The sequence below is a fragment of the Dipodomys spectabilis genome, unplaced genomic scaffold (assembly GCF_019054845.1).
Source record: "Dipodomys spectabilis isolate Male_0828 unplaced genomic scaffold, ASM1905484v1 ptg000178l, whole genome shotgun sequence".
Lineage (NCBI taxonomy): Eukaryota > Metazoa > Chordata > Mammalia > Rodentia > Heteromyidae > Dipodomys > Dipodomys spectabilis.
In genome coordinates, this window is record NW_024870855.1 from 12,582,330 (window position 1) to 12,603,496 (window position 21,167).

The window sequence follows — 21,167 nt, forward strand, 5'->3', positions numbered from 1 at the left end:
ATACAAACATTCCTGACAGTTTCAACTTTGTATGACTCTAAGGCCAAGCACCAGTCCTCAAAGATCTAAAATAGTTATGCACTAAGCTGAATCTTATATAGCACATTGCATCTGTCAATAAAAGAAATGCAGTAAGAATGGTGTCTCAGATGAATGCAGTGACTCATGTCTGTAAACACCCAACAGCAGAGAATCAGAGGATCAAGGTTTCAGGGCAGTCCCAAGCAAAATGCTAGCAAAATCCTATCTCAAAAGCAGCTGGGCATGGTGGTATGCGCCTGTCACCTCTGCTCCTCAGCTATATGGGAAGCAAAAAGAGGGGACTGCTGTCTGAGCCAGCCTGGATAAAAAGTGAGCTCCAATCTGAAAAATAACACCAGCAAAAAGGGCTGGAGGTGTGGCTCAAGCAGGAAAGTGTTTGCCTACTGAGTATAAAGCCCTTTTTTGAGAAACTCCAGTAGTAGCAAACACATGCCCAAACAATACCAAAGACATAGCATTTAGCACACTATAAATTAAAGAAGGAATCCTACCTTGTGTCGAAAATGAAGGACCAGATCTCGAGGGGACAGACCTGTAACAGTAATGCAAAGCTAATCTGTGACTGCATTCTACAGCTTTTGTGGAAAGTTAGTTAGAAAGCGAGGGTTAACAAAGCAAGAGGGAGCACACGAATATTCAAATATTTGTCAAAATACACACTTGCTCAGAAGCAGAGCTGTCCAACAGGACTCTGGGTCTGGGGGTGGGGGAGGGGAGGGAGTCTGAAACCAGCAGCTGAGCCGAGTATGGAGATGGAGCCCTAGACATATGGTGGGGGTGACTGACTGACAAACTGACTTCATCTGTTTAATTTTATAAGTACATGTGTACAAAGAAAAAGCTGTGAACTCTGCCATTAGTGCAAACACTGGCTAAGAAGCTGGCTGAAGCAGCAGCAGCAGCTAACACTGAAAAACCCTGATTGTACACAGAGGACAAAATTTTTATGTGCCCTATGATATGCCCACCAACAGGGCCGGCCCCATGTGCATTAGGAGGCAGCTTCCCCTATATGACGTGTAGAAGGGACTTACCAAGATATACTTGGGATCCTTCCAGCGAGGTCCCGCCCAAGGAGCTGTTCATGTGTTCATAGAGCTCCTAGGGGACACGGTTGTCAGAGCTCACCATCACCCCCAGGCACATGGTTATCAGAGCTCAAGGTCAAGACATAGGATTGCCGGAAAAAGTTGGGCAGGTTATTCTGACAGATACTAAGTTTAGAAACCATCAAGATATCTCCAGAACCCTGCCAGTTTCTAGCACTAGGTCTCTTCCATACAGAGCAACTGCGAAAGAGAACTGGACACCAACTGTGGATGTTACTATGTCTTTCTTTCTCCTCTTTCCCTCTCCTTGCTTGCTCTCTCCTCATTGTACAGCCTGAGTCACCACATGGGAGTAGGAAGTTCAGAGTAAGTCCCTCTGCCTCCCTACCCAATTACTGTCTCACTTTCCCTGGTGTCCAGGAGACCTGTATCGGTGCCTGCATGAACCTTGAGAAAGGCATTATCCATCTTCAATTAAACATTGGACCTAGGGGCCACAGCCTGATTTATGAATGTACTGTGGTATTTATTGATAAGCAAACTTACAAAAGCTATGCCATAGCAAACTGACCTTTATCCATTTAGAAAAACATCTATGCAGTTACTTACAGTTATGATTCTTTTTGGTGAGACATCGTATGTACTATGAAGAGATCCCTGATCCTTCAATGTTTTATTGCGGATGGAACGTTTGTTTTTTTTTTGGGTCCGGTCCTGGGGCCTGAACTCTGGGCCTGGGCACTGTCCCTCAGCTCTTTAGATCAAGGCTAGCTCTCTACCACTTGAGCCACAGCGCCACTTCCAGCTTTTTTCTTTTTGCTTATGTGGTACTGAGGAATCGAACCAGGGCCTCATGCATGCAAGGCAAGAGCTCTACCACTGAGCCACCTTCCCAGCCCCCTGGAACGTCTTTCTTAAGCTAATAAATGACAGTGCTGACAAGATTGACTTGCTCTGTGACCCTGCCTTCAGATGGACACATTTTCAGAGAGATAGAAAGTTTACCTTTAGGATGGAAATCTGGGAAAAATCCTTTTCTTCAAAATAGGCATGTGTAATGAGTTGAAGTTTTGCTTGGAGTAAGCCATAGAGAGGCTTAAAGAAAAGAGAAAGGTGCTGTAAGGTTGATGGGAGTAAATAACCACAAAGAAGCCTCCTCACTTTATTCTGAGAAAATTATACCTGACTCTATCTCCAGCCCACCTGCTCATGGAGCTGAATGTGTGCACAACCAGACAGTGCCGCCCTTACCCGAGGCACTGCAGGGCACAGGGCACACAGCTTGCACATATACACAGCTCTCAGCACCCGATTTCAATTATCCTCATTCTGCACGCATTTCATTTCAATGCTACATTGGTAGCATGAATCTACCTGAATCATATAACTGAATGCTCACAATGAAGTGAAGTTCACTTTCTTTTCCTGTTCTCTGTGGAGCCTCAAAGCAACTAATCTGTGTCCGGTACCATGAGGTTTTTTTAGTATACTTGAACAAAGCTATTCCCTTAGTACCAAATCTATTCTACTTAGTACCCTCTTCTACGATTCGCATCGTTTATCTTAGCCTTCTTTTTTAATGTTTTCTCATGTGTATGTCTTTTATAGGATGCAAAGATCACTGAAAAATTGTATTCATTACTGATTCTCATTACTCATTATTCATTACTCATCCAAAGACAGAAACAAAACAAAAATGACTGAGTGAAATCTATCAGCTTCCTCATTTTGGTCAAGTGTCAATTTCCTCCCCAACAGCTCCTCAAACCCCTTACTCTCCTCCCCGCCTCTCATGTCTTCCGTTGAGGAACAAATGAGAGTACAAGTGTGGGAACACAAAGGAAGCAAAAAGGCAAGCACACAAGTAGTAAGCCCTGACTAATTTCAACAAGTGGCTCTCATAAATCCCTTCTAGCCGGGCGCCGGTGGCTCACCGTTGTAATCCTAGCTACTCAGGAGGCTGAGATCTGAGGATCACGGTTCAAAGCCAGCCCAGACAGAAAAGTCCATAAGACTCTTATCTCCAATAAACCACTAGAAAACCCGAAGTGGTGCTGTGGCTCAAGTGGTACAGCACTAGCCTTGAGCTGAAGAGCTGAAAGACAGCGTCCAGGCCCAGAGTTGAAGCCACATGACTGACCAAAAATAAATAAATAAAATAAATAAATCCCTTCTATGCTCATGCCTCATCCTCAATGAGACTCTACCATGAATGTCAACACATCTGCACACAAGTTATGAGCCTCTTACCAGCTTGCTTAAAACACACACACTTTTCTGAACGGTCTCTCTGGTGATGTCGGCTTGCCTTACTTTCAATGCCTATTATGAAAAATAGTCATTATTAGAAGTATTCCACAGCACTATTCACAAAGTATTTCCAACAGGAAAACAATAAATAAATAGAAGCAATTTCTTGCATCCAGTTAAATACGTAAGTTTGCTTATAGAGAAAGTCAAAACACTTATTGAATGCTATGACCATGCTGTTGGCTGCAATTTTCAGAACCTACTCTGGTTCTGGGAACTGCCCAATGCAGGAATAGTATTTTAATTAAATCCTACTGAGTTTAATCAATCTATGGAATTTTCTATTGGTCCAGGTGCTAAAGGCCTGGTCACCAGCCTATGGAGCTACTGGAAGGTAATGGAACCTTTAGGAGGTAGGGCCTAGAGTGAGGAAGTGAGGTCAGTGGAGGATCTGAAGTATGGTCAGCAGGGATGTGACCTACCAGGCAAAAGTGATGCCAGTGGGGGTAGGAAATGAGGTCAGTGGACCTGGTCCCTTACAGGAGCTCTTGGAACTGTGTCCCTTCCCACCCATCTCTCTGCTTCTTGGCCCTCATTAGGTGGGCAGCTCCACGTGCTCTGCTTCAACACAATGGGGCCAAGTGATTATGGGCTACAACCTCTGAAATCACTGAACCAAATAAACCTTTCTTCTTTTTTTTTTTTTTGGGTCCGGTCGTGGGGCCTGAACTCTGGGCCTGGGCGGTGTCCCTCAGCTCTTCAGCTCAAGGCTAGCGCTCTACCACTTGAGCCACAGCGCCACTTCCGGCTTTTTTCTTTTTGCTTATGTGGTGCTGAGGAATCGAACCCAGGGCCTCAGGCATGCAAGGCAAGCGCTCTACCACTGAGCCAACTTCCCAGCCCAACCTTTCCTTCTTATACACTGATTATCTCAGTATTCTGTTACAGTAATGGAAAAATAACAATAGCATCAAACACTAGAAACAGAAAATTTAAAGAACTATGAAACTAAACTATAATACTTGAGAGAAAAATGGATAATCTGGTATCATGATCTGACAATGGTGTATACAAAATATACAACAGCATAATTGCAACCACCTTTGCCAGTTTATAAAGACACTGGTAATAGGGGCTGGGAAGGTGGCTTAGTGGTAGAGCGCTTGCCTTGCATGCATGAGGCCCTGGGTTCGATTCCTCAGCACCACATAAGCAAAAAGAAAAAAGCCGGAAGTGGCGCTGTGGCTCAAGTGGTAGAGCGCTAGCCTTGAGCTGAAGAGCTGAGGGACAGCGCCCAGGCCCAGAGTTCAGGCCCCAGGACCGGACCCAAAAAAAAAAAGACACTGGTAATAAATTGGTACTATTGGAGTAATAGTTTTATAAAGTGTTTATAAAGTCTAAGCATCTGGGAGGAGGACTGAAGTATGCTACACACATACAACCATATTCAACATTAAACAGTATACTAAAACCCACTAAATTCTGTCTGAAAAGGAGAGCAGGAGAGGGATTGTGGGAATGTAATCGAGGAGGATTGTAGGAATAGAGGGTGAATTTGTTCTACATTTACTCAGCACAGTGAGACTCCCTTGCACTGTTAATGTGTGCTGACAAACCAATAAAAAGCAACCCTGAGCTGGGTGCTGGTGGCTCACGCCTGTAATCCTAGCAACTCAGGAGGCTGAGATCTGAGGATCACAGTTCAAAGCAGCCAGAACAGCAAAGTCCATGAGACTCTTATCTCCAATAAACCACCAGAAAACCAGAAGTGGTGCTGTGGCTCAAGTTGTTGAGCCTTGAGCTGAAGAGCTCAGGAATAGCACCCAGGTTCAGAGGTTAAGCCTCATGACCAACAACAACAACAACAAAAAACAACCCTGAAACATCCAGGTATCACGTGGAAGATAAAGTCTGTGTTCAGCATCTGTTCTGTTGCTGCTGACCACAACCACTGTACCTTGGCTTCAATTTGTCGATAGCAGGAGACGCCGTACACTGTGGTTCCATTTCCATTTCTGGGTGGCAAGTGAAAGAACACAGTATCTAAAAGACACATGGGAAGTAAAAGTCCTAAGGTGGGTTACCTTATTCGTAAACACAAATCTTCAAAATGCAGTCACTAACACAAAGTGGTGAGACACTAGGGACCCATGTCATACTTATTTTAACCTCATGCCTCTGCCTTCCCAGAATTCCACACAGTGCCTTGAGAGTATACTCTTCACAAAACGCTCTGTATAGAGACTGCTCTAGATTAAAAGCCAGAAGAGAGCTGGGCACTACTGGCTCATATCTGTAATCCTACTCAATAAGGAGCTGAAATCTGAGGACTGCGGTACAAAGCCAGCTTAGGCAGAAAAGTCCATGAGACTCTCTTTAAAAAATTTTTTATTTTATTTTATTTTTTTGGGTCCGGTCGTGGGGCCTGAACTCTGGGCCTGGGTGCTGTCCCTCAGCTCTTCTGGTCAAGGCTAGCACTCTACCACTTGAGCCACAGCGCCACTTCCGGCTTTTTTTTTCTGCTTATGTGGTACTGAGGAATCGAACCCAGGGCCTCATGCATGCAAGGCAAGTGCTCTACCACTAAGCCACCTTCCTAGCCCCCATGAGACTCTTATCTCCAATTAATCACCAAAAAGCTAGAAGTGCTGTGACTCAAGTGGTAGAGCACTAGCCTTGAGCAAAAAAGCCCAGGGAGGGCTGGGAAGGTGGCTCAGTGGTAGAGCACTGGCTTTGCATGCCTGAGGCCCTAGATTCGATTCCTCAGTACCACATAAGCAAAAACAGAAAAAGCCGGAAGTGGCACTGTGGCTCAAGTGGTAGAGCACTAGCCTTGAGCTGAAAAGCTGAGGTACAGCGCCCAGGCTCAGAGTTCAGACCCCACAACCGGACCCCCCCCCCCAAAAAAAAAAAAAAGGCCCAGGGACAGTGCCCAGGACCTGAGTTCAAGCCCAGAATAAATTAACAAAGAAACACAAGAAACAAATAATAAAAACCAATGGCAAAGTGTGAATCTTGAGTTGATCCAAGAAATTTTGGGGGCAACTGGGGAAATTTGAACAAAGATGGGATGTGAGACAGTACTGTTGAATTACTGTCAAATCATTTAGCCATGATGATGAAATTGGATGTTATGCTGAGGAGTGACTTTATTCTTAGATTATGTAGAATTAAGAATTTAGAGGTCAAGTGTCTGTTGCTGTTTGCAATTGACTTTAAAATAGAAAATATAGAACTGAATAGATGGCCTGGGGGCATAGCTCAAGTGGTAGAGCTCCTGCCAAGCAAGCAAAAGCCCCCGAGTTCAAACCCCAGTACTACCAAAACAAAAATACAACTGTACATAGAACACAAATATATGATTGTAAAGTATTTCCTATAATCCTAATTCAACTTTTTCATATATTTGAAAAGTTCTACAATAAAAAACTAAAAAGATAAAAGATTTCTGAGATTATAAATCCTGTACATAAATGTACACATTTGATTCATTTAATAAGGAAATGATTAAATACTTTATCAGGAAAACAAGTCATCAAACCAAGCTTAATCTGGTATTTTGGGTGAGCCTCCAACGCCATGGTAAAATTGTGTCTTTCATTTCTAGGGTGGTGGGAGACTGGGTACTGAGCTTACCTTTGCTCTCCATGCAAGCATGCAATCTAGTGGGCAGGTCACTGGGGCAGCAATGGTGACAGCAGACCCTGGCTGTTCCCAGGTAGGACGTGAAGAGTGAACCTAACACTGGAGCTTCAAGCATGTGTGGCTGGTGCACGTAACCCATGGAAAGAAGCCCCATGTATGCTGGCTAGTCACTTGCCTTGCCAAGGATCAACAGCATGGCCCATGTAAGCCTGGTGGGTTTCTGTAGTACATGACGAGTTATCTCCAAACAATACATATAGATTTCCTAAGTCATCTAGGCCCAAAGATTTTCATTTACCTTAGTTTTTAAAATCTTTAAGATGTCTTGGAGCCTACTCATTGCTCAAGTGTGGCTGCATCACATACCTTCCTGGTAGTTGTGCGCACCGTCAGGTAGGGCAAGAAAAGGCAGGTACTTCCATTCTTCAGGTAGAGTGTGACTGTCATGCTCACCTCCTGGAACCAGGGGTGGGTAGGAGAACTCAACCTAAAATGGTAAGAGATGGTAATCAGGTGACTGGTCAAAGGATGCATTTTATCCAGAGAGGCACCAATGTTTTTGACCCCCAGTGACTACAGTGGGGAAAAGCCACACATCTGTCAGTGTGCTTGGATTCTCTGTAAACTCACGCACAGAAGAGGAAAAGGTATAAAAGGCTTCCTACTTTTTTGGTTTAGGGTCTCTAATTAGAATTCAAATGCTGATGTTCATAAAATTATTTTAAATGGAAGTTATGTGAAAGTACTGCATATACTCCAAGAATTCTATGAGTAAAGTTAAGGCTATTCTAGGCTGACTTGAGCCCACAGTGTTTAAAACATGGTTTCTTTAGGAAAATGTGGTTAGAATTTCAAACAGCCAATGTTTGGAACACAACCCATTCACACTGTAGTTTGCCTAGTACTGTGTGGGCAGTGGCCTAGGATTCTTGTCTTTTGGTAGAGGTGCCAATTGTCAAAGTTCCCAAATTAGCAAATCAAGTTCAAAGTAGGTACAGAAACATCTGTGTGTGTGTGTGTGTGTGTGTGTGTGTACACACACACACACACACACACACACACACACACACACACACACAACCACTTTAATGGCTACTTAGCATTATTTCCTTGTTTAGCCTATTAAAAATAAATTTTAATAAATTATCAGTATTATTCAGATATATAATGAAAAGTCATACGTTTAGGCTTTGTGCCTGGTTCGTAAGATGAGACCCCTATGTCCTTAGGCATTTCCTGGGTGCCATTCATTAATTAGAGTAATTAAAGCAACTAAGTAATTATGGTCATTAAGGTACCTCCTGGAAGGGCCCCTAGGCAGCTTCAGGGTAGGACTGGTCACCAGAAAGACCACACCTTGATTAGAAAACCAGCTTTTAGGCCCATGCCTGGATCTCTGGGGGCAGAAAGGGACTAGAGATTGTAGTCATCAGTGATTGTGACTATGTAATTTTTAAATCTCCTAAAAATGGGGTTTAGGAAGTTCCCAAGTTGTCCAGACCCCAAGGTGCTAGGAGTGGGCAGGCCTGTGCTCTTCTTCTTCTTCTTTTTTTTTTTTTCGTCAGTCGTGGGGCCTGAACTCAGGGCCTGAGCTCTGTCCCTCAGCTCTTCAGCTCAAGGCTAGCACTCTTAACACTTGAGCCACAGCACTGCTTAAAGCTTTTTCTGCTTATGTGGTATTGAGGAATTGAACCCAGGGCCTCATGTATGCAAGGCAAACACTCTACCACTGAGCCACTTTCCCAGCCCATGTACTCTTCTTCATACCATGCCCTATGTACATCTTCACCTGCCACCCCCAAGTTGAAGGTCATGGGAACCCTGAATTTGTAGCTAAGTCTGTCAGGAGTGGGGGGGGGGAAGGAGGGGGGAGAGCAGAGGGCCCTGGGACAAGTAGCTGGCAGCTAAAGTGAGGACAGGCTAGGAACTGGGTACTTAAATCTATTGAGTTTAAAGCCAACTTTGTATAGGCAATGTCAGAATGGGTCTGAATTGTTAGAATCAAAGATCTAACATGGGGACGACCAGATTGATGGCATTTGAAAGTATTAAATGGTACATTTTTCATATTTTTAATATCAGCCACTCTATGTTTCTATAGATCAAACAATGGCATAGAAACAAGAGGAATGCTCAGAAAATTACTTGAGATTCTTAGTAAACAAACTTGGTTGAAACAGAAGGCAATTTCAACAACAATGCAAATTAAGCTAACCAGAAAGTGAAGGTAGGTTTGGTATGGTGGGCTGCCTTAAAGCACACCCCCAAGGGAAATCATGGCCACTGCAGCTTGCACAGGTCTATACAGCTGGAATTGCCACAGAGGCATCTGTGAGAATGTGGACAAAACTAACAAGGTGCCTAGAGACCAACAGCATTTTTTGGTGCCAATCCTGGGACTTGAACTCAGGGCCTGGGTGCTGACCCTGAGCTTTTTTGCTCAAGGAAGCACAATACCACTTGAGTCATAGCTCCATTTCCAGCTTTTTGTTGGCTAATCAGAGATTAAGAGTCTCATAGACTTTGCTGCCCAGGTTGGCTTTGAATATGATTCCCAGATCTCGGCCTCCTGAGTAGCTAGGATTACAGGTGTAGCCACCAGTGTCCAGCTGAGACTAAGAACATTTATACTAATTAGTATCCAGTCTGGAGTGAGGGGGAGGGGTGTGTGGGGAGGTACTAAAGATGCTCTTCCATTTAAATCAAGTTAAATTTGGAAAATTGAAAGATGGCAGCTGGCAGGATATTGTGTCAGGTCTTAAATGTCCTTCACAGGATAATATTGATGCAAGTTTTAAGTGCCTCTCTTTAAATAACCAATACTCATGTGACCCAATCTACCTCAATTACAATTACTTTACACGCTTACATGCTAACATAGAGAGAAGAGGGAAAGAACAAGACTTGACTTCCAGTAAGTGAAAGCTGAACAGGGATGCTCTAATCACAAGGAATAAAGGGCAGTTTTTTCTAAATGTGGAATAAGCTGTATAAGAAAGCATGACCTGTTCTGTCCAGAAGCAGTAGAAATTACTATATCACCTTCTTTGTTCATTCCTAAGACAAGTCAGATTCTACTGCTGTGTCCTCAGGAGGGAAGACTAAGGAAAACACACTGGAAAACTACAAAAAGCGCCCTAGGATAAGCTCTGAGTACTTCAGAAGCACACAGTGTCCACATTCCATCACCTCCACTGCCCTGTCCAGCACTACTGCAAACAGAAAGCAAGGTGGTCACTGTTTGCAGAAAAATACTCACCAGCTGTTCTGGCCCTCCACTCCAATCTAGGAAACTCAGAGACTGGGTAGCTATCCTTCTTCTCTCAATAATCCTAACATTCAGGCACCAAAGTCGTGGCCAGGTCCCAATGTTTAAAGCTTTGGAGCTCATGCGAGTTCCTGGATTCCATCCTCAGCATTACCAAACTTCCCCCAAAAGGAGAAATCAAGAACACCTTAGAGTTCTGAGGATGTGGCTTACTGGTAGAGTGCTTGCCTAGTATGCATGAAGCCCTGGGTTCATTTCCTCAATAACACATAAACAGAAAAAGCCCAAAGTGGCACTGTGGCTCTACTGGTACGGTGCTAGCCTTGAGCAAAAGAAGCTCAGGGGCAGTGCCCAGGATCTAAGTTTAAACCCCAGGGCTGGCAAAAACAAAAACAAAATAAAACAAACAAAAAAATGAAAGAAAGAAAATCTTATAAGGCAAAGACGTGTTTTCTTCATCAAATCTCTTAAAAAGTCAACATTAAGCACTGTTCACAATAGCTAGGATATGGAAACTACCCAGATGCCCCACCACAGATGAATGGATCCAAAAATTGTGGTATCTATACACAATGGAATATTATACAGCCATTAGAAATGACAAAATAATGGCATTTGCAGGGAAATGGATGGAGCTAGAAGGAATCATGTTGAGCGAGGTAAGCCAAGAGCAAAGAGACAAACGGTACATGGTCTCCCTGAGAAGTGGATGTTAAATCCAAAATGTTAGGTGATACGACAAAATTAACAGGACTTAAGAAACAAAACTCCCACTCATCTGGTCGAACCACTACTAAATATCCCCATGCTGCTGATCACATGTATGATGTATATATGTACACTGTTATATGTTATAGACCGTGATAGACAATTTGCTCCAGGAAAATTAGAATGAACTTGTGACTTTAAATGAACATCATTATTCCACAATAATGTGAAATTTGGGAAATTATGTAATCACTTAATCACAATTAAAAAAAAAAAAAGAACCTTGGGGAAGGTAGGGAGGGAAGGGATAGTAGGGGGAAAACAATGGAGGGGGTAACAATGCCCAATAGGAAGTGTACTCATTACCTTACTCATGTAACTGTAACCATCTGTATAGTATCTTTACAATAAAAAATTTTTTAAAAAGTCAGCATTATGTTGGCTCTATTGCAGAGCTATCAAAATCACTGCATTTGTCAATCACTGCTGATTTTTTAAATGGCTTGTACGTAACTTCTTAAACCTCCACACAATGGAGTACTGTATAGTTTCAGGAGTGCACTAAAGGCCCCTCAAATAATGTATAGTTTGCAGAGGCAAAAGGAGACTGCTGAGATTTCTCCATTAAAGCTAAGTTTGGTTTTGCAGAGTTACAGAAACAAGCATTTTAGTATAAAGCATTTGCTTTTATGGGTAGAATGAAATGAATAAAAAGCTGTGGCTGTTACTTTTCTGCTAGGATCAAAGATACACTTTCTATTCCATAGTTCTTCAGAAGGAGTATTTGTATTATGAACAGGATGACAGATGACATGCATGTCAACTTGAATGTAGAAATGTATTTTCTGGGTAGTTGCTAGTGTCACTGTGGTGGCACCAGACCACAACAAGAGTGCCCTGAACAAGGACAGGACTCTAGTGCCAGTACCACCATCACCACAGGCAGCTAGGCAGCTGATACCACACTGTGGGGCCTCAAGGCACTCAGTGACCACCATCCCATTTGTAGTTTACTGCAGAGAGAGCTCCATGAAGTATGCATGCTTGACATGGACCATGTACTCGCACACATTTCTTACAGAAGTCTTTATGGAATGAAAGCATGCTCCTTTTAAATAGTAAAGTTGAGAAACTCTATTACTATTTACGTCTGTTCATGATACAAATATACATGATAAGAAACCAAACACCACTGATTGCAGGGATTTAGTATTCACTAAAACATCAGGATCTATAAATGTACAGTTCAAAAGAATCAGAAATGCCCTCAGATAGAGTTAGTATACTATGTATTTCAGAGCAACAATTTACAGTAATAGCAGATTTGTATTTAGAGTGCACTTATAACAGCTCCATATATGTTTAGTAAGGCTTCACCCACCCACCTGCCTACTATGCCAGGCATGGAACCCAGTGTCTTGCACATTCTAGGCAAGTATTCTACCACTGAGCTACATCCCTGACCTTGATTTTTTTTTTTTTAAAACAGGGCCTCATAATGTAGCCTAAGCTGGCCTTCAACTTCTGATTCTCCTGCCTCAGCTTCCCAGGCGCTAAGATTATCAAAGTTTGCATAAACCAGGTACCAGTGGCTTGTGCCTATAAACCTAACTACTCAAGAGGCTGAGAAAATGAGGGTCACAGTTCAAAAGCAGCCTGGGCAGAAAAGTTCTTGAGACTTTTATTTCCAACTAACCAGCCAAAAAGCTGAACTCACTATCCTTGAGTGGAAAAAAGCTTTTGAGAGGGCAAGGCCCTGAGTTCTTCTGGGAATGTGCTATACCTGTCAAATAAAGCCTCCCAGATTCCTAGAACCACCAGTGAAGGCCATGGAGTAGACCCAAGTCCAAACAACAATGCTGCAGCCATTTCCATACAAACAAACAAAAGCATACCTTGAGTTGTAAAGTTCATTTTCGACTTAATGACTTGTACTTCTCATGGTTGCAACGGGTCCACCTGTATCCCTATTTAAACAACTTGTTTTTCCCCTTCCCCTCCACAAATTATACCGACATCAAATATAGTGAAAGCAGGGGTAATACTGTGGGTGAGGGACATACAAAGCAACAAAGAAATAATCTTATAAATGCGTTAGAAACAATCGCATGAAAGAAAAAAAACATTTGGTGGGGAGGGCGGGGAGGATTGGGTGGGGGGGAGGGGTGGGTGGGGGAGGGGGGAGGATGAAAAGGGATGGAAAGGGGAAACAAAGGAGGAGGCTACAATGCTTGATAAGAAATGTACTCATTATCTTGCCCATGTAATTGTTACCCCTCTGTACAGTATTTTCACAATAAAAAAAATTAAAAAAAAGCATACCTTGAGACAAGGAGCCCAGCCGCACATGTGCAATGATCACATGGAGCGCAGAGATGCATGTGCAATGAACATGGTGAGCGGAGATGCTTGCACAATGAGAATGGAGAGTGCAGAGATGCTCACGCAATGAGCACAAGAGCATAGAGATGAGCATGAGGAGCGCAGAGATGCACATGCAATGAGCATGAGGAGCACAGGGATCCTCGTGCGGTGAGCATGGTGAGCACAGACATGCACCTGCAATAAGCATGGTGAGTGCAGTGATGCACATGCAGTGAGCATGAGGAGCGCAGAGATGCACATGCAATGAGCATGAGGAGCACAGGGATCCTCGTGCGGTGAGCATGGTGAGAACAGAGATGCACCTGCAATAAGCATGGTGAGTGCAGTGATGCACATGCAATGAGCATGAGAAGCGCAGAGATGCACATGCAATGAGCATGAGAAGCGCAGAGATGCACATGCAATGAGCATGAGGAGCGCAGAGATGCACCTGCAATGAGCATGAGGAGCGCAGAGATGCACCTGCAATGAGCATGAGGAGCACAGGGATCCTCGTGCGGTGAGCATGGTGAGCGCAGACATGCACCTGCAATAAGCATGGTGAGTGCAGTGATGCACATGTAATGAGCACAATGGACACCCAGACAGAGGTTATTGGGAAATTAGTCTTCTAACAACTTAATTTCCAGAACACTACCAAAAACCAGAAATAGTGACAAAGCCTCTATCAGAAACCCCTGAGGACACACAACAAATTAAGAATATGAAGGAGATCAGATATGCTCTAGGAGCATTTTATGGGGACCAGAGACTATAGCCAAAGAAAAGTCATTTTCTAGCTAGCTGGAATTATAAGGGGCCAAAGTATCCCTCACATATGTAAATTCCTTCATTGCAAATGATTCCACTATTCTAAACATTCATTTGGGGGCACTGCAAGGTCAGAGAGTCACATGATTTCAGAGAAACTCCACCAAAACATGGAAATTTTAAGGAAGGCCATGAGGAAGGATAGAGATGGAGGGAGAAAAAGAGGAGGAACAAGGAAGAAGACTGCAATGAAAGGCTAGGAAATGTGATTTTTCTTTCAGGACAAAGTTTCTGTAAACCCTGTAGCTAAAAGATTTTTAAAATGTTATTCTCCTTTAGCCTCTAACCCTCTAAAGTTTTGCTCTTTCTTTCCAAGCCCTTCTACTCCACAAGAGTCCTGAGCAACGCCTCTGGAATATTTCATCACTGTCACCACAGGGTTCCCTCAACGGCAGGTGCCCAAACAACCAGCCTTCTGGTGACCATCTGTCACTAAATCTGAATAGAGCAAGGCTCCTGTAGAGCCACAGAGCCATGTCAAACGCACATAAACTAACCTCCCCAACCTCAGCCCAGCCCTGAACCTGCACCACAGGTTCTGCTAGCCATTGAAGACTTTCTGGCGAGCATCTACGCAGGGTACTGCTGCAGCTCCCTGTAACAGCTCAATCCTTCTACAACTACAATTAAAACCAAGAGTGATGCACTTACATAAAAATGAAAACTACGACAAAGCAATGAACTCTACTAAAAATCAAGTACTTTTTTTTTTCTAATGAGATCACTTGGGAAGTAACTGTTCCCTATTGATTTGAATGTTTAAAAAAGTTCTAACCTATCTATGAGAGAACCAGAGTTTATATGGTATTTCATTATATAAATTACCAAAAATGTATGCTGACCTAACAAATTTAATTTGTATGTTTCAACAAATAAGAGCTACATACGATGCAAAACAAGAAAATACTGTATAGAAGGGTACACATAAATTATTTCATGTTAGTTTATTTCAGATAAGTTTTCTAGGCAGAGGAGTCTTTTGTCAAATTAAAAAGAATAAGGCTGTGCACCAGTGGCTCACACTTGTAATCCTAGCTACTTGAGATCTGGCTGAGATCTGGAGGATCAAGGTTTGAAGCCAGAAAAATTGGTGAGACTCCATCTTCAAAATAACTAACAAAAGACCGGGCTGGAGCTATGCCTCAAAAAAGTTGCAAAAGCTAAATATTTCAAAACTTTAAAAAGCCATGGCAATATTTTAAGCCACTGAAAATGTTCTAAATGTTAAATATAGCAATAAAGTAGAAAAATCACTACAACTCAGCTTATTTATCTATAGGATTCATTCCATAAGTTACTCCTACAAATGAGAAAAAACATCATTTGATAAAGTTAGTAGATGTTCACTTTAATTTAAATGAGGAAATTTCCCATTTAAAATACATCTGAAGGCTTCAAAGGGCACCATGATGAGCCTCTCCCTAGTCACCTGGTTCTCCAAGGAACCATTAAGGGGATGGCTCCTCCCTCTCTAGCCCCAAAAAGAACAGCGGCCCTGCTTGTAGCCACACCTGAGCAAGCCACTGCCAGAAGGCAGCACTTTTAGACAAAGGTTTTTTTTTTGTTTTTTTTTTTTAATCTCAGGCCACCTGAATCCCAATTACAGTTGAGTGCATGCAGCAGGATCATAGCCAGCCTGGGTAAGAGGAGGGTGGGCTAACAAATTCACACAGACTAAAAGCATCCCAAGGCAGGGCCACAATCCAAGGAACTGGGCATACGCTTAATTCTTTACACCTAGAAGGAAATCTTAACAAGTGGAGCAGCCAGGGGAAAATTACGTAAGCACCGGCTCTGACAAAAATGGACACACTGGCTTTAAAAAAGTGAAGGCTATTCACATTCAAACTCAGGCATGTAACACACTTTCCAAAACATACAATGTAGTTGCACTGGACTGTACACAAATGTGCAGAAATGGGGATATGGCTAGAGGCACAAGCACAGGCAGAGTTCAGTTCACAGTCCCACAAAAAAAAAAAAAGAAAAGGAAAGGAAAAAGAGAAAGGAACTAGTTTCTGATTCCAGCATATATCCATTGAACATCCTGTCAAGCTAGATGAATTACAGGGCTTATACAAATTATGCCCTTACCAAAATCTCACTGCTCCTGATCTACTTAAGGTGTCAATTTCATCTACCACTCAGTGGCTGCTGATGGAGTGGGCTGGCTGAGTAACTAGTCAGTCAGCTAGGGTTCCTGACAAGGCCACTTACCTAACCTGAACTCTCGTTAGACCCCAGAAACCAGTCATCTATCCCGCCAACTTCCATTAAACAACAGGAAACTAGCAAAAGATCCTAAGAAAACTTAGCTCCAGTAAAATCTTTAATGATTGGCTCTTGCAAAAGCTACAGGATGTGTGTCTATCTACAATCACCTTTGTACTCAATGTACATTTTGCCTTTGTCTACCTATGGCATGTTTTTATTTTTTTGGCATGGTTTTAAATTGCAGAGCAAGATTTGATTTTTATTTAGGGCTGTGGACCAAACACACCAAGCAAGCTTTCTACCAATGAGTGACTTCCAAGCCCCCCCCCCCCCCCCAGGTTTCTAGTGCTTCATTTTCTGTTCCACTACAAGACAGGTATGTGATCTTCAAAAGCTGCAGTAACAAATCAAGCCCCCTTAAGCACCTGAAAAGACAGCTCCACTGGGACTCTCAATTGTCACTATACTGGGACAGATCCTTCCCACTTTCTTCCACTCTACTCGTCATCCACATCCATCAAGCACAGACATTGCCATCATATCTGTAAGGATCCATTTGTTGGATTACAGCCACAAAAACAAGGCAGGTCTTTTTTTTTTTTAAGTGTTTATAGCTTTAAAAATGCTGTTGGAACAATACATTGTATTTCTGTGTAGTGAAAGGTTTTGGAAATCTAGATATCAGGGAGGATTACCCAACACCAGGATCTGTTTACTGCCAGTTGTGCACATCTACGTGGTTATGATGACAAATATCTGTTAGATTTTTTTTTTAATGAAAAAAATAGCTGTGAATGCTCAGGACACATCTTAGGATGGATAATCCCTAAGATTCATGCCAGATCTAAAAGCTCATAATGTCTGGGAGGAGAAAGTGGGAAGAAAGTAAAGGTATCAGGATTTGCCTGAGGTCAGGGTCATGGCAAGTCTCCTGATTTTCTGTAGTGTTTAGCTTACAAAACTAGTCACTTTCCCCTTGGGACTAAAACCAAACAGCCAAAGGCAGGGAAAGGCTGTGCCTAGAGCCCCAGGCAGGCGCTACTTTGGCTCCAGTGCTCTTTTCCTCTTACAGCCGGTTTGGTTTTCTACAATCTCCACGCAACACTGTGTTTCCTTGCTGGATACCAAGGCCACACCATCCACTAGTAATAGAAAGCACAATAAACTCTGACTTGCAAGTGACAGTAACAACAAAGGGACAAAATGCATTCCCTACAGCTGAGTGACGGCTTCAACTTCACCTTTCTTTGTGTGTGGGGGGAGGAGGAGTTGTTAGAACGGGAGCTTGAACTCTCAGCTTGGGCACTGCCCCTTAGTTTTTTCCCAGCTGAATTTTCCTGCTACAGCTGGCTTTGAATGGGGATCCTTAGATCTCAGCCTCCCGAGCAGCTAGGATTACATAAGTGAGCCACTGACACCTGGCTCACTTCCAACTTTCTTTACCCTACAGAGTTGACAATATGGGCAATGGTGGCAATCAATGCAGCTCAGACTCCAGGACTGTTTGTAGTGCTGACCATATCAAGGTTCAATCACTTTACACACACACACCATGAGTCACTTTACAACAGGTTCAAACACGGGGGCTTTTCAAGTACTCAAAACTTTTTACTACCACATGGGAATAAGGAATATCTTAAACTTCAGTCTTCAAAATGCCTAGAATAAACATCTCTTCATTCCTTTCAAGCTTCTGTGTCACCATCCTCTAAGGGACTGCACTTTTGCCAATAAGTCTTCTAAAGGTTACATTTTTCTCCAGAACACAAGAAACCAAATGCAAGGTTGCCTGGCGGTGGCGATTAGGATTTTCGACACTTTAATAAGACGCACTTCAGTGTTCACTGGCACACTATGACATCATTGCTTCCAGGGTTTGCGACTCTATTTTGTTCCTGGGCCTTCGGGACCCAGCCTGCAAGTGTTCCACTTCAGATGTCGGATTCGAGAACTGGCGAGAGGACGGAGGGAAAAGTCGACTTGCACATTTTGCTTGCTGTGACCGACCAGAAGAGGCCGACCTTGCCAAACAAAATCAATCGCTCAGGACAAGAGCAAAAACGCGAGGCCTGGCCGGGAGGGGGGAGGGTGCGCGGGGAGGGCGCCCACCCGCCACCCGCGCACCCCGATTCCCAGGCCTGCAGGAGGTAAACAAAGGAAGTTGCTGCCCACCCAGGGGCTCGCGGGTAAGGAGCTCACCGTGCCCGCCTCCCGAAAACCGGCCCGGAGCTACGTCCCCCGAGACGCCCCGAAAGCGACCACCGGACCCCGACGGGGAGGACGGGGAGCGCGGCCCCCGCTCCCGCCGCCCCCCCCCCCCGCGCCGGGCGCGCGCTGCAATCCGCGGGAGCGCAGGCAGAGGGCGGGGGCCCCACGAGCGGAGCCGGCGGCGGCGGAGGCGCCCGGCGGGGGCGCGGACCCCGACCTCACCTGGCAGCCCTTCTTGTGGTGGAAGCCGATCACCACGATGTGCAGGACGGGGCCCCGAGGGGCGCTCTCGCCGCCGTGCCCGGCTTGCTCCATGGGAGGCAGCCGCGGCCCCGCCGACGTTAGCCGCTGAGGCCGGCGGGCTGGACGACCCCACGGTCCTCGGAGGACCGACAGCGGCGGCCTCCAGCTGTCAGCGACGGCGCCGCATGAGGGCCGCGCGCAGAAGGGCTGCGCCCGGGCCGCGGTGCGCCGAGCGGGTGCGCACCGGCCCTCGGGGGCCGCAGCCGCTCTTCCTTCATCGGCTTCCGCAGCTTCCGGGCTGTCACCTGACTCGCCAGCCGCCCGCGGCGGGACAGGGCGGGGCCGGGAGGGACCTAGCGGGGCGGGGCCTGAGCAGTCCGGGGCGGAGCCAGGGAACTGGAGCCGCGTTAATGAGGGGACTGGGGCGGGGCTAACGACGTGAGCGGGGCGGGGCCTTCAGAGGCCGCTGGAGCCAGTGGCTCGGGGCAAGGTTAGAGAAGGGTAGGCGGGGGATGGGGCGGGGCTCACTGGACTGCACAGGTACTTGGTGGGGCGGGGATTGATAGAGCAGGGGCGGGGCTATGGGGAAGGGCGGGGTTAGGAGGCAAGCAGGGAGGAGGCCAGACGGAGAGGGGCGGGGCTGGTGGGGTGAAGGGTTACCTGCTAACGTCTCTCCAAGTTTGTCACTAGATTCCTTCCCCCTTATTGTCTATTCTTCCTCCTTGGAACATCAGCTCCTTCCCTTCCTTTTGTAAAACTTGTTTTCTGTTCACTAGTTCCACTCGGGCTTAGTCTCTCTCCTGAATCATAATATTTAGCAACATAGACGCATGCACGTTCTATGTATCTGTGCACTCAAACTTTTAAGTCAAACAGTATGATTTTAGTCAAACCTTTAGTCTAATAGTATAAAACAAGCCCCTACTTATTCAATGGGAGGGTGGTAGGTGTTGTAGGCATGAAAGGTGATCTTCGTGATTTCTCACAAAGATCCCCGGATACAAATATAAAAAGAACTAGGGTGCAGAATTTGTTTGCTTTCTATGTTTTTTAAAAATAGAAGTGCAAAAGCATGAGTTTTCCGCCTTCAATGACACCAGCATAAAATTTACAGCGACATCCATTAGTTGTCTGTTAAAAAAAAAAATTGTTGAGCAGGAGGCTCGAGCTTGTAATCCTAGCTACTCAGGAGGCTGAGATCTGAGAATCACAGCTCAAAGCCAGCCTGGTCAGAAAAGGCCAAGAGACTCCTATTTTCCAATAAACTACTCAGAAAAGGCTGGAAGTGGAGCTGTGACTCAAGGGGTAGAGTGCTAGCCTTGAACACAGAGGCTCTGAACAAAAATGCCTGTAGTAGACATTTTTTTTTGGCAGCTTGAACTCTGGGCCTGGGCGCTGTCCCTGTGCTCTTCAGCTCAAGGCGAGCACTCTACCGCTTGAGCCACAGCACCACTTCCGGTTTTCTGGTGGTTTATTGGAGATAAGAGTCTTACGGACTTTCCTGCCTGGGCTGGCTTTGAACCGCGATCCTCAGATCTCAGCTTCCTGAGTATCTAGGATTACAGGCGTGAGTCACCGGCGCTTATAGTAGACTTTTATGACTTTTATGTTTAACAATATAAGAAAGATAAATAAAATAGTAAAGATTAAGCGAGAAAAAATTTAAGTCCTTAGTATAATTTTTTTTTTTTTTTTTTTTTTTTTTTTGTCGGTCGTGGGGCTTGAACTCTGGGCCTGGATAGGAGTCTCACAGTCTCTCCTGCCCGGGCTGGCTTTGAACCGCGATCCTCAGATCTCAGCCTCCTGAGTAGCTAGGATTACAGGCGTGAGCCACCAGCGCCCGGCCTTAGTATAATTTTTTAATACTGTTGAATACAAAGAGCATTATAACTGTAAAGAAAAGGCTGTTTGTGGATTTTCAGAAAAGGAGTCGGGCTTTTTTTAGGGGGGGAAGGGAGTTGGGGGGCGGAATTGCCGATCAGCGAGGTAGAGGCGGGAAATATTGGTTTGAAGAAAGATTCTGGCTTAAAATGAGATGCAACAATCTACGGGACCATAAGACTGCAGGATAAGCAGTCCAATAAGACCGGAGGCAAGGTATCTTTTACTGTTCCCCGAAACTTCAGGGGCACATAGGGCGTCCACCTGCCCCGCAGAAGCTGGGAGGGAGGGAGGGAGGGAGGGAGGGAGGGAGGGAGGGAGGGAGAGAGAGAGAGAGAGAGAGAGAGAGAGAGAGAGAGAGAGAGAGAGACCGCCGATCGAGAAAGCGGTGATCGATCGAGCGGACTGGCTCTCGAGCTCGTCCAGCGACTGTCCGTGCCTGCGCGCGCTGCGGCCAAAGCGGA

The 21,167-nt window shown here is 44.9% G+C and overlaps 1 protein-coding gene across 3 annotated transcripts in view; it reads right to left on the reverse strand.

Annotated features, from left to right (window-relative positions):
- Avl9 (AVL9 cell migration associated) overlaps nucleotides 1-19,115 on the reverse strand; it is a 33,297-nt gene extending 14,182 nt beyond the window's left edge. For all 3 annotated transcript variants that reach the window (XM_042695052.1, XM_042695051.1, XM_042695050.1), the window contains exons 1-7: nucleotides 18,802-19,115; nucleotides 7,353-7,473; nucleotides 5,299-5,384; nucleotides 3,342-3,413; nucleotides 2,097-2,186; nucleotides 1,077-1,143; nucleotides 534-574 (exon numbers count right to left, since the gene is read on the reverse strand). In XM_042695052.1, coding sequence (XP_042550986.1) covers nucleotides 534-574; nucleotides 1,077-1,143; nucleotides 2,097-2,186; nucleotides 3,342-3,413; nucleotides 5,299-5,384; nucleotides 7,353-7,473; nucleotides 18,802-18,894 — 570 coding nt within the window. In that variant the 5' untranslated portion in view covers nucleotides 18,895-19,115. The remainder of the gene's footprint in view (nucleotides 1-533; nucleotides 575-1,076; nucleotides 1,144-2,096; nucleotides 2,187-3,341; nucleotides 3,414-5,298; nucleotides 5,385-7,352; nucleotides 7,474-18,801) is intronic.
- Nucleotides 19,116-21,167: the final 2,052 nt, after the last annotated feature.